The sequence below is a fragment of the Physella acuta genome, unplaced genomic scaffold (assembly GCF_028476545.2).
Source record: "Physella acuta isolate Inbredline_101_S28 unplaced genomic scaffold, ASM2847654v3 ptg000844l, whole genome shotgun sequence".
NCBI classification, from domain to species: domain Eukaryota; kingdom Metazoa; phylum Mollusca; class Gastropoda; family Physidae; genus Physella; species Physella acuta.
In genome coordinates this window covers 247,266-260,956 of record NW_026732361.1, presented here as the reverse complement: position 1 = coordinate 260,956, position 13,691 = coordinate 247,266, and the positions used below count along the sequence as shown (strand labels likewise).

Here is a 13,691-nt window from a genome sequence, read left to right as displayed (position 1 = left end):
CATGGAAATTTATGCCCTAACAGCCAGCCAGCACAGTCTATGTCAATACAAGAACTGACAGTATATGTCTGAGAGAGGGGCGTGTTGGAGCAAGGCTGGTAAAACATACACCATACACATACGGTTTTAAGCAAATACTAGAAATCAAAAGCCCCAGCCATAATGATGTTTATTTTAACAAACACACCACACACACAGTGAATTTAGGTTTTGAGGGTTAATATTGTAGGAAAGAATTTGAAAAATGTCACTGGAAAATAGTAAGACAATTTCTATAAGCTTCATGCCACCTACCTGGCCAAATAACTTTGTTGACATTCTGCTATATGACACATTGTTGTCCAGATAAGTTTGTTGACAGAATGACACTTTGTGATTGACATGACAATTGTGTACATCAGGTTTTGAGATTCCATTTTAGTCATAGACGTCAGAGGTAAGGCTGACTGCTTAGTCCGTTATATTAGAGTTGGGGAGACATTTTGGTGTACATTGATGTGTGTACACCTGGTGTACTGTATGTACAAGTGTGTATGTGTACCCGGGTTTGACTCATTTGTGAACATGTTTCATCTTAAAGCTTATCAAATCAAACCTACCTGTCCCCTAACATGAAATACAAAACCTCCCACAAGCAAGTTACAACCAGATCAAACCAAATAATTCTTATTATTGCAGAGTTCACCTGTTTCTATGACATGTGAAGGGATAGTGTGGTCAGCACTGCACAACAGCCTTTACTTTACCTAATGAGTCAGGTACCCATCTGAGCTGGGTGGACTCAAGCTCAATACTTTTGGGTTAGCAGTCTAGTGCTCTACCTCTAGGCCACGCCATTCCCTGCCAAACTTGCCATACAATTAATAACTAGCTAGGATATTTTTACCTTTTTATTGAACATGGACATTGTTATCAAGCAACAATTGAAATTGCTTCTACACTGAATCATCATTTTCTTTTTAAAAAATAAATAATTTCAAAATTTAATGACACGTTTTAATAAAAGAAAACGATTTTTTTTGCTAACTAAAAATGACATTGGAATGACATTTTGATGATTTAAACACAGAATTTTTTTTTAAAAACAATGTTGAGTCCACAGCCTTTTTAGCACAGATTAATAAAAAAAAAATTGTTCTTTTTAAAAAGATAGTTAACCTCACCTACAAAATATACATTCACTTTCTTTAACATTTAACTTGTCATAGTCAAATATTTTAGGGAGTTGTCAAATACAAATATAGAAAAAAAAAATATCGAATGAAATCTATAAAAATTACTTATAATAAAAACAGCTTCCTAATTTCCACTTTTGGTTTTAACTTTTGTTTTTAACAAAGGAACATAAAAAGATTTAAAAAAAAAAAATTAAATTTAAAACAAAAAAAAAATAGCTTCCTAATGTTATAAATAAAGAGAGAGCTCTATTGGAATTTAAAACAAAAAATCTCACGAAGAGAGGCAACTCTTGTATAACCAACTTTATAGATGAGCCAGTGCCGCCCCTTTAAAATCACCAACAACACAACACACATCAATCTAGTCCATTACACTTTACAACTATGTACACAATCAACCTACAGATTATACAAGTTACTGAAAATGTTTTGGGTACAACCTAAAGTAAATTGTTGCTCAAGAAAGAAGTAGAAGATAAATCAACTCTCATTAACATTTGAAGATTTTTACAATTCTGGTTCCTTTAGAGCTTTCTAGTTGGTCCTATCACCTTTTGAATAGGCTAGGCAGCCTCTGAGCAGTGACTACATTTATCATAAAAATAATATACATTCTTATTTCTGACTAAAAATTTTGTGATTAAAAAATTGGTTTATTTTAAAAGACATTTTGATTTATTTGACTCATATTTGACCACAAGCTTGTTTATAAATGAATAAATGATTAGAAAAACCACACTTTTTCCTTTACCTCAGAGCTTTACATTTTGGGCTTGATATTGTCAGAGTGGGATGGTCAAAGACAATTCCAACCATACCTTAAGGTTACACAAGTCTATCAACACAAAAAACAGCAAAAAGTAATCTATAAATGTCAGTCAAGTATGTACATAAATAATATCAACACAAGTGGAGCTGACAAAAGGAACAAGATGGCCGCCGAGCTTATCAAAACATCAGATCCAATATGGCTTCCAACAATGACATTTTATTGTCACCAGAGAATTTTTAGCAAATCAAAAATAGTTTATTTTTTTCATCCTGTGACAATTACTTAACAGCAACAGATTTTATGTTGACGCAAGTATCTCACACAACTTCATCTGAACTAAAATGACACAAATAAACAATGCGAAGAAGGTTTGACACTTCAAATATTATGCAAATAGTTTTCTCTGTTAAAATCACGAGTGAAGTCATGTGTTAAATTGCTTTATGTAATAATTTCATTAAATATTCAATACAGTGGTTTAAAACACTTTAATAGTCAAGATTGTCGATGAAATATAAAGTTCATCAAGAAACACTTTTAACATTTTTTAATTTTTTGATATTACAATTGAATAGCATACTTTAAAAAGAATTTAAAAATAAATTGCAGACAATAATTACAAAAAAAAAACCCACTCATCCCCCCCCCCCGCTACTTGTATTCAAATTCAATTTAAAGCTTGAATAAAAATTCATTGTATCAATATTTCAAAGCATTTTGTTTGAACATGCAAAATGTGGACAACAAGGAGTATTGTAAAAGGTTACGGCTGTAGAAATAAAAAATACATTTCTACACTGAATTCACACAAAAATAGTTGAAAAAAAATTGATTTTAAAAACCATCCTGCTAAAATTAATTCTACAAAAAACAATAATTCCTCACTTGTCGTTGATCATTAAGATGTGCTTAAAACTTGGATCCCCCTGGTTTTTTAGCCTGAGAGATGTGCTATTAAAGTTTTAACATCCACACACCTGTAGCATATCAAATTGAACATGCATACACTTGTTAATATCGTGATCTTATTTAGATTAACGTTAAAAAAAAAGTCAATATTTTTACTTAAAAAGTGCGAGATTCATTGATGCTTTTTAGTCCTTATTCATCCTCCTATAGCCAACACGTAAAGGAAAGTATTCCTCTATTCCAAATAAATTAGATTAATGCTATATCTTCACAGCTGAGTTTACCAGGATTTACAGCAGGAACACCTCTAAACAAGCTAAATTACACACACACTGTGGAGAGATTTGAAAAGAATTCCACCCAAAACTTTTTAAACTGCTGAAAAGAGTTTGCCACTACCCGAATTAATTCTAGGACATCTTTTTTAAACTATTCAAAGTTTACATTAATTTATTAACAACTGCCTAAATTTCCAGTTAATAATAAACTTTGTTGATTGTCTTGACCTAATTAACACCAGTCCTAATACCAACATAAGAAATTTTTAAATGTTGCACAAAATCAAAACTTCAAAATATCAAAACACTGACACAAATACTCAAACAGGTAAATATAAATAGAGCAAGCAACGGAAGTATTGACATAACCATAATTGAGGTATTGATCAACTTTACTGGCTGACATACCCCCCCCCCCCCCTCACCAGCTTGGTAGGAATTGACTGGCCACTCTTTACCTATGTCACCCATGCTCTCAAATGACAAGGCAATGACAGTAATCAAGGAAGACCTGGAGAGAGAGACCAAGAGACAGACAATAACACACAAAGTAGGTAGGTGACACAATATAGAATAGCCTGTCTGTGATGTAGATGAATACAAATATTTTAGATTTAGCCTCAAGAGACGTTCACACATCTTTTAATTTTAGCCTCAACTGATGTACAGAAATATTTTTACTTTAGCCTCCCTAGAAATACAAATATCTTTTCACTTTAGCCTCTATGACATAGACGTACAATAATCTTTTATTTTGAGCCTCAATGCTTTATGTGATATAAAAAAAAATCCCATATAAGTCTAACAAAGGTGTGCAGCTTAGGCGTGATGCCATGTAATGATAACAGGATTAAGGCCAGATAACACTGACATACATTTTAAAAAACCAAGTTTAGCTAGTAGCATCTAGTTTGTGTCTCTATAGCTCTTGTGTACTGATTCATGGGGTTTCAAACACACAAGTCCTCTAACAATGGTGAAGCTAAGATTTTAATTACCTGACTACCAGACTCTAATATGGGGCCATCAGAAGAATGTTTTTGTGCTGTAACAGGTTTGAAATAACAAGTTTGATATAACAAATACATTTTCAATAAATCAGATTCTCATAGCTCTATTTCAGGAAAAAAAAAAGTTATACAAAGAATTTGAATGGTTCCCTATCAAGTTCACATCCGCCTGACTAAATTTTTTGCTTTAACCACATTTAGTAGTTTATGTGGATTGGATTTAAATTTAAACCAGTATTATGTGCAACTTAACATTCATCTTAGTTCTAAGAATATATATAGAAAATGAGTGGATTCAAGCTTACCTAATGGGACAAGTTCTCATGACTTATTTATGAAATGAAATCAAACATAAGATATTTGATAATTGTCATCAGAAACACAGGTAGATTTGAAATATCAAAACAATAGCGCTATTAGAAATGGGTGAGCATTGAGTTCCAGGATTTGACTACAAACCCACAGATCTTGCAAAAAAGTTTTTAAAAAATGGAATGGATAATTTTTTGATTTGCAATTGATTATGAGATTCTATTTCACTACAAAAAAAAATGTTGACTTAAAGCATCAAAACTGTAAATGCCCTATTTTAAAAATTTGCTGCAAATAAATTATGCTGACATATATAAAATTAAGGTTACAACTTCAAAGCCTAGCAATGTCAGTACATAAACTTATACCAACAAAAACCCCTGGGCCTTAGTATCATGATGAGCATAGGTAAGGGAGCACATAAAACTTAATCAAAACAACAAAGATTATTCAATTATTTGCCTGGTTTAAAGCTGTAGTAAGTAAAAAAAAAAGATATTTTGGCTAGACTTGATGTAACATTGTTCACATCTCACAGAGCTTACTCAATAAATAATTCTTTACACTCACTCACTAAATGGTATACTATTTATTATAAGTCATATTAAATGTGTTTTCATTCACCGAGCATTTAAAAAAAAATCATTTTTTGATTCATAAATAATTTTCTGTAATTCCGATAAAATATTATTTTGAGAATCTTATATAAAAGATGTATCACAAAAATTGTCACTCAAATCCCAATAATATTAGTTGAACTGTATCTTATCTGCTGTTACATGTATGTAGATCCTAACATACATGTATATAAAAAATGTTGAACCCCATCTAGCACAGCCAAGTGTTAAAAACTGTCCAGTTCTAGGCCAGGTGTATCCAGGTGTCCTGAGTTGTCTCTTGTATGGTCAAATACATTCAGACTTACTGGTCCTCTTTACTGGTGTGGCTAGGATTTGAACTCATGCTGACCACATCCACCTCCCTTTGAGAGCTAGAATCTAACAGCGGTGCATCTGAACATAAACAAATTTGATAATGAAAATGCATTTTTCAAAATTTAAAAAATAATAAATATATTTTCCCTAAAATTTTAAAATTAAAGAAATTTCACAATAGATATACCTTTAATATAAACAAATATTCTTAGAACAATCTAAAAATTTAAGAAATATGATACTGGTAAATATTTCTTTTCAATAATTGATTATGACCAACATGAATGTTTTATAAAGTGGTACAGCAAATATTGAATTACACTGTAAAAGAGACGAGAGGGTAGGACATTAACCCCCAGATAATTTAATCACCCACCCAGAGAAAAGCTATTGAACCTTATTGACAAGAGGGAATGGGAGAGGGTGGTTTGGTGGTGCAATGTCCTGCCACTACAAGAGATTAAAGATGACTACCACAGAGTAACATACCATTAACAAGACCATATACAGGGCAACCTTACATGCATCATAACACTTACCATCCCCAAGACAACACTACCATCCCCCCCCCCCCCCCCAGCATCCCCAACCAGACAGCCCCCACCCACCTACCATCATTAACATTAGCCAGCTGATCATCAGAAGAATTCAGACTGCCAGCAGTAGCCCTCTGAGATGAAATAGACCTGTTCGACGTCCCGGAATCAAAAGTTTCCACGGTGACGGACGTGGAGGCGTCGCTCATGCTGACGTTGACGGTGTCCCTAGAGCCAAAGATCTCGGACACCCCATCTCTGTTCATGGTGCTGGTAGTCACGGTCGAGTGCCGGTTGCTGTTGTTATTGTTGTTGTTGTTGATGTTGTTGTTACCATCACCCCCAAAGTTCTGTTGGTGCATGCCACCAGCCCGCATGCCGTTGTGGACGCTGGGCAGCCTGCGGTACTCAGATGTGGTGGGGCTGGTGCTGTGACCAACACCTGGGAGGCCAGCTCCCACGGGTGTGTTCCCACCCCCAGGCCGTACAGCTTCTTCGTAGGAGGGCAGGTGGATGCCTGACGCATCAGCATAGGCCATTAAAGCCATTCTGTCATGCTCATCTGTAAGTAAAGACCATAGAAAGGAAAGTTAATGACTATTGAAAAATAGCAAGCGTTTGTATATGCTACTTACTTTTTTCTATACAGAACATGGACATACTGTATTTATTACTTTCTCGTATATACAAAGTATAGAGAAAGTCTTGTAATCGTGCAAAAAAAAAAAATCGAGATTTTTACAAATCTCGAAGTTTCACATCTCACTGATACGGAAAAACATAATTTTGCAATCTTGTCCGTATGTCTGTGTGTGTGTAAACACGATAACTTGAGTACCGTTACAGCTAGGTTGATGAAATTTCATATATAAGTATTTTATCAAAATCGTAGATCCGTATCAACTTTTGAGCTATTTCCGATAACCGGAAGTGGTACTTTTTCTACTTTGAATTTTTCCAAAGTCTATAACTTGAGTACTATTTCAGATAGATAAATGAAATTTCACATGTAAGTAAAAAATCTAATTCTCTTTGTTCTGTCAAATTTTGAGTAATTTCCGTTGACGGGAAGTACTAATTTACGCTATTTCCGATTTCTCAAAAACGCATCTAAATTTATAAAGTACTAATAATATTGCGCACTGTTATGAACATCTTTATTCAGCGTTCGCTTGGTGTGCAATACTTTTTTCTATGAGATTCTATTTTATTTTAAAAAGTTTAAGTATTTAAAATGGATTAAAAATCATAACTATATCCCGAGTTCCCATCCCCTGTTGTTTTATATAAGAATATTCGAGAAAGTTTAGGGGAGATCACTCCCGGTTTATTTTTAACTTGCAACAGTTATGTTTAGTAGTAAAACATTCACTTTTTCTTAAACAATAGCTTTGTTTAAAAAATGCATATAAATTTTAACAATTTTTAATAAATTACTTTTGTTTATTATTTTTACTTCAACTTTACCATAATAATTCAGAATATACCATTACATACAAACAATATAAATAAGAATCTAATATTTCTATACACAGGAAAAACTACACTTTAAATCACAAGTATATTTTGGGTATTTAGCTAAAGTATTTACCTAAAGTTCAGATGAAGAAAACAACAACCTACCCAGGTAATTACTCTGGACCCGTGCATAAGGTGGAGGGACTGGGCCCTGTTGGAACAGGTGAGGCCGGGACTTTTTCCTCCTCATCACCACAATGACCATGATCAACAACAACACCCCCAACACACTGCAGGCTGTGGTGATCACAATCACCAGCGATGACCCCTAGACATGGAACAACCTCATCACTACAGAGTTTAAAGGTCAGCCTGGACTCATCATAGTAACTGACTAAATAAACATGTGCTTTAATTAATTAAAAGGTCAGGTAACATTAGAGTCTTGTCTGATCAACATATTTTATCTTTACTTTAATCAGTGTATGTAATAGTCTAGAGACATAAATCGACTATAAATCAGACAAAACATGGAGCAGAGTTCAACAATTGTACAAAAATAAAACTCCCAGAAATAGTGAAGATATAAGGTGACTTAAGCAATCCCACTGTAACACAAAGTCCCACAGCCAATAATATCAGTCCTACTATACTAACCACCACATACCAAAAGCCACCATCAGCCAACCAATCATAATCAAATTACCACCAACAAAATATAATGAGGTGATACTGAGTTACCCATTCAATCACCATACAAATACCACAAACAGATATAAAGCAATCAATCACATTCTTTATACCACCATCAGAAATAATACCGAGCCTCCCAATCACATTCCTAACACTACCATCAGAAATAATACTGAGCTATCCAATCACATTCCTAACACTACCATCAGAAATAATACCGAGCCTCCCAATCACATTCCTAACACTACCATCAGAAATAATACTGAGCTATCCAATCACACTCCAAACATCACAATCTATGATGAACCACCCACTCAGGACATCAGAGGAGACAACTCTACCTTATTCTTGCTATCACTTATGTCCCCTGAGCTGTAAGACTTGCCATCATTTTGCCCATCAGGGATCAGATCAATTTCATTGCCAGAGTCTAGACAGAAAACATAAAATTTTTATTAATCACTTTAAACTAATACATTGAATCTATTTATTTATTTACAGTAACTTTTCTCTGTTATTTATGGCTTCAATTTTGTTTCAGCTAGCTTGGAGCTAAAATTTTTTTAGCAAATCAGTTTTTTATTGTTTAATCTGATTAAGTGCTAACACTAAAATGCCGTTAGATATTTTTTATCATACAATTCAATAATAAAATTGTTCAACATAAAAATGTTTTTAAATTTTGACACCAGTATAAAAATAAAGTTCCCCTTTAGGACCTTAAGATAAATCGGGCAATGAAGTAATCTTCATGCTACAGACTTTAGTCTGAGATTTTAACTCAAGAATTTTAAGTTAGCAGTTGATTCGTCTACCAAAAAAATCACACCGCCCCTTTACAAAAGATGTGCAGATACCCCCACCCCTCCCCATTACAACACAACCTATGACTATATGACTTACAACAGATGGGCTGCTTCCAGTCCCACTCCCCTGTGTTGGTCTGGATATTCTGCGAACACGTCAGGACGTCGACCCCCTGCAGCTTGTAGCCCTGTAGACAGGTGCACTCTATTTTTATACCTGGCCGGAAGGGCTTGCATAGCGACAGGTCCGCTGTGTCCTCTCCGATACATTTACAAAAGCCATTTTTGATCTGGTCAATGTCTTGACAGTACCTGCTGCTCTCTACAGCCTCTGATTAAATGAGAAATGTTCAGGTTTGTTAGTCAAATATGTCTAATAACATACCCCTTTTTAGTTACAAATATGTTTTATCATCAGTATCTACTAACTGCAGTTTCAAATTTTAAGTGATAGGCAAAGTTGAGTTTATAAAGTAGAGTATATAAGTTAACTAAGACAAAAATACCAATCAGGTAAGATCTAAACTTGAGTTGAGAAAAATGTTTACCGCAGCTTGGTACTTGACCAACCCACTGACCCCTGTGACAAATCAGGTGGGCGTTGTAGGGGACAACAGGGATAAAACCCCTGGAGCACTTGTACTCGACCACCGTCCCCTCCAGCATGATCTGGGCGTACTCAGTGAACCTATGCTGGGCCCCTGGGATGTCAGGTGGGCTGGGGCAGTGGTTATCTGTGGAACAATTTTACAATTTAGCAACATTCATGTTTTTGTGAAACTGTGTTGGTTCCCTAGGATGTCTGGCAAGTGGTTATCTGTGGAACAATTTATCAATATTCAAGTTTTTATTTTTATATTTTAGATACATGAAAGTATAATATGAATCTATGGTTCAGAAAAGTACATCATGTTTCTCATATGTGGTGGAAGATAATCATCAGTAAGACATTTTTAAATTGGTCAATAAAACCTTTTCTTAAGTGTAAATAACATATTTTCTGGTAAATGAGAAAACTTGAACCCAGGAAAAACGAGGGTCAACTTTTTAATACAAGGTGTCTTGTAGGGCTGATATATTCAAAATTGTATAATTTAACAAGAATATTTTAGGGTTATCTTATAACTTGTAGATATTTCTGGCATTTAAATATTTATATTACTATGTTCATAGATGTTAAAATAAAAAAAGAAACATTCTTGATTAGAAGAGTCAACTCTCACAGCTAAACGTTACTTACTAACACATGAAGGAAGGTTGGCTCTACCGTCCACTGCTGTCCAGTGGCCGCCAGCGTCACAAACAATTTCATAGCTAGTCTGGAACGTATTCTCCACAGCAAAACCTGATTCACACACCACTCGAGCTCTCGATTTTGTGAAATCTTTCCCAATGTAATCCACTACTGCATTAGGAACCAAGGGGTTGCTAGAACATTCCGCCTCCGGGACGCAGCTTGGTGGCTCAGAGGGTGTCCAGTTTCCATTCAGACAGATGGCTGTGTTGTTGCCCACCAGGCGGTACCCAACATTGCATTTGTAGTTAGAGCGTTGAAAATAGGGGGGCATTAAGAAGTCAATGTCCATGTATCCATTTTCTATAGGAGCTACAGGGGGGCAGTTTTGATCATCTGGAGAAAAAAATATTTGCAGCGTTAAAATTTTTAGTTGGCCATAAAATAATTTAACTAACTGCTGATGATGAAATCCTACAAGGATAATCGAGAGTTGGATTAGTAACACTTAAAAAGTATGCTTAAAAACTAAGATGTAATCTGAGAAATTCAAAACAAATGAAGCCATTGCAGGATGGTTAAAAAATGTGAAAAGAACACACAAAAAATGAGTTACCTAAAAGATAGGATATCCAAAAGATGAGGAATAAGAAAATTAATGAAGTATTTTGCAAAACAGTTTTTTTTTAAAAACGATATTAAAATTTAAGCACTCTGTTTTAGTTCACATTTTGCTCTTAAGTAAACAATTCTTTTTTTTTACTGCATGTGTCATTGACACTAGGGCCTACTGTTCGTGAGATTGCATACATGGTACAAACACTTTAGTTATAAAAAAGAATAAATGGACATATTTTCTAACCAACTGGACAGACAAGTAAATATATTACCTATTGAAAAGGCTCTGTCTAATAGGTAAACAACACACATCAGAATACTGACTATTCTAAGGACGACGGCCATCATAGCAACCACTCAGAGAACAGCCTGTGAAGATAAATATAGATAGAGTATCCTGTCATCTAAGTTAAACCATGAATAAATGAACTGAGCTGTAGCTTAATGTGAGACAGCTGTCTTTTGGGGGACCCTGTTCTGAGTGTTATTAACCTTAATCATTCAAGCTTTAAGCACTGGGTTTAGTTAGATAATAAGTCAAAGATTCAAAAGTCAGTTCATTTCAACAAATCAGATAATTTTGAAGTTGCAATTGCCCTCTATTAACTTTATTTATTGGAAAATTAAACTGTTTCTAATGAATTTTATTTAAAAGTCTTCCATTAGGTGTAGCAATACATGCTAAATCTTGATCTTACTGAAGAGAAATATGCCTATTTAAATAATAAAATAGGTAACAGCTTATGTTTATTAGTATTATTAACTAGTCTGATGTATTATTTATTAATCAATTTAAGATAAGCCTACAGTTACCAATCTATATCTTTATAATTGGTTGCATCTTGCAAGAAGCTTGTAATAGCTGAGCCTATAATTAGTGGTAATGTGTATGACATATTAGTCACATAGAATGGGAATAGGGCCCCAGAGTTTTCTCACAATTTATTAGATCCACATATCCCAGGATTATGATAAGGTCAACACATTAGTAGGGTATAATGTACATGTCATTAATGTTATGTGTCTGCATTTGGCTAGCACTTTTGTTGATCAAATTACTGGAGTTATGATTTAAAAAACCAAACTAGGCAATGTGATAGAAATGAAATACTACTTAAGTTAGTCTTGCATAATTAATACTACACTACTTACTAATTACTACATCGATCTAATTAGGCCTAATAAAATAAAAGTAACACTTAGGGGTCATCCATAAATGACGTCACGCTTTTTTTGACGATTTTTACCTCCCCCCCTCCCCTCCGTCACACGTCGTCACAAAAAGTCACACCCCCCCCCTAAAATGACGTCACACCTCAACCTACAACCCCCCTCAAAATTGCAGTTGAATTTTTTTAATACATCGATTTTTTTTTCAAAAATCTTGTCTAAACTATTACAATTTATTAAAACAGTTATCTAAAACGCGAAATAACGTCTAAAATTCGTTTTCTAACATTGCTTTTTTATAATGCAAAAATGTGACGTCGCAACATCTGAACCCCCCCCCCCTCCCCCTCATCACACATCGTCACAAAATTACAGACCTCCCCTCCCCCCTACGAGTGTGACGTCATTTATGGATGACCCCCTAAGACAAAATATATACGCTATAGTATTTAGACAGCCTATAGGATTATATCATAGATGTACAAATTAATTAGGCTGATGCTAACCGGAAGAAGATGCGCATTTGCATAGCGATACAATGACCTGATTTTTCTTGTCATCTAAACGTTCATTGTTTAGGCCTATATGTTGTCTTGATGAAGGACACGGATAACACAATAAATACTTAAATAGTAGATTTAACTAGGCTATTAAAATAGAAATTTATACTTAGACTAGATCTCTTTGCTAGTCATACAATAATTTTACGAAGAGTATCATTCTTTAAACCTCTGACAACCTGCCCGAAGTGCAACAGCTCGACCACATAGCACAGATAGTATTGTCAGAAAAATAAGGCTAAAAGGGTAATTTGATCCGATTGCGCACCTATAAAGGGATAATTTGAGCTCATTGAACAACTATTAATAGTATTAATTGGTAATTTAAGCCTATTGTGCAGCTGTATGGTCATAGCATTTTGCATCTTCTGCCGGCCCAAATAGTCACTTCGAAAATATCATAATTAGGCCTTCTTCTATTCCTATTCTAACTAAAAATAAAAAGTAGATCTAGATCCACTTGACAACTAGTTAAACCTAAGTCTCAATGAATAACCTACCTGAATGTTTGGGTTGTTTAATGAAATTTTATTGGATTTATTTCATCTAGATCTAGAATCTTTTCACATACCCTTGTCCTTGAACTTTAAACAATTGGGTCTTTAAGAATAATTAGTATTAGTTAAGATTGAGAGAAGTTACTTTCTATTTCTAAGTAACTATTGTATTAGTATTTTTAGTAACACTAGTTACCTGGTAACACACTTAAACACAGTTTAGATTCTAGATTAGATCTACACGTCTAGGAGTCTAGATTTCTAACTACTAACATAACTTAGCCTACCTATTCTATATCCAAGTAAATCTGAGTTGGGTTACATGACAGATATAGCTAACTAGAGTAATTTATAGAACTAGACTAGTTTTTTAAAAGTGTTAAACTCAGTTAAACCAAAGTCCTAAGGCAAGAAAATGAAACTTGAAAAAATAGATTCTGATTTGAGGCAGAGATTCGACGAAAATTAAAATTAATTTAAAATGATGATGAATGAACGAGACTAACGAGTGGTTTGTAAAACCTAATCTAGATTCTAGACTAGGTCAAGTCTAATGATAACACATCATGTTCTTGTTTTCAGAACCGCATATGATGTCATTACTTTCATTGTGAATCATTAAAGGCAGTTACATTTGCATGTAGCCTTGTAAATATAAATTCATTAGTAAACAAAGCATAACTATTTTATTTTCGACGCCATCTTAAGGATGACGTCATAGTTCG

At 34.3% G+C, this 13,691-nt stretch overlaps 1 protein-coding gene across 3 annotated transcripts; it reads right to left on the bottom strand.

Annotated features, from left to right (window-relative positions):
- Positions 1-877: 877 nt before the first annotated feature.
- On the bottom strand, positions 878-13,681 carry LOC131951987 (sushi domain-containing protein 4). Of its 3 annotated transcripts, none has more exons than XM_059314461.1 (9): positions 13,473-13,681; positions 11,012-11,108; positions 10,128-10,517; positions 9,436-9,621; positions 8,985-9,218; positions 8,423-8,511; positions 7,554-7,716; positions 6,007-6,492; positions 878-5,472 (listed from the first exon to the last, which is right to left on the bottom strand). In XM_059314461.1, exons 2-9 carry the CDS (start codon positions 11,085-11,087, stop codon positions 5,381-5,383), a joined length of 1,716 nt encoding a protein of 571 aa, XP_059170444.1. In that variant the 5' UTR covers positions 11,088-11,108; positions 13,473-13,681; the 3' UTR covers positions 878-5,380. The 3 variants fall into 3 exon arrangements, with proteins under 3 accessions (XP_059170444.1, XP_059170446.1, XP_059170445.1); XM_059314463.1 differs by having other exon boundaries at positions 13,570-13,680; XM_059314462.1 differs by lacking the exon at positions 13,473-13,681 and adding an exon at positions 12,970-13,060.
- Between the last annotated feature and the right edge of the window lie 10 nt (positions 13,682-13,691).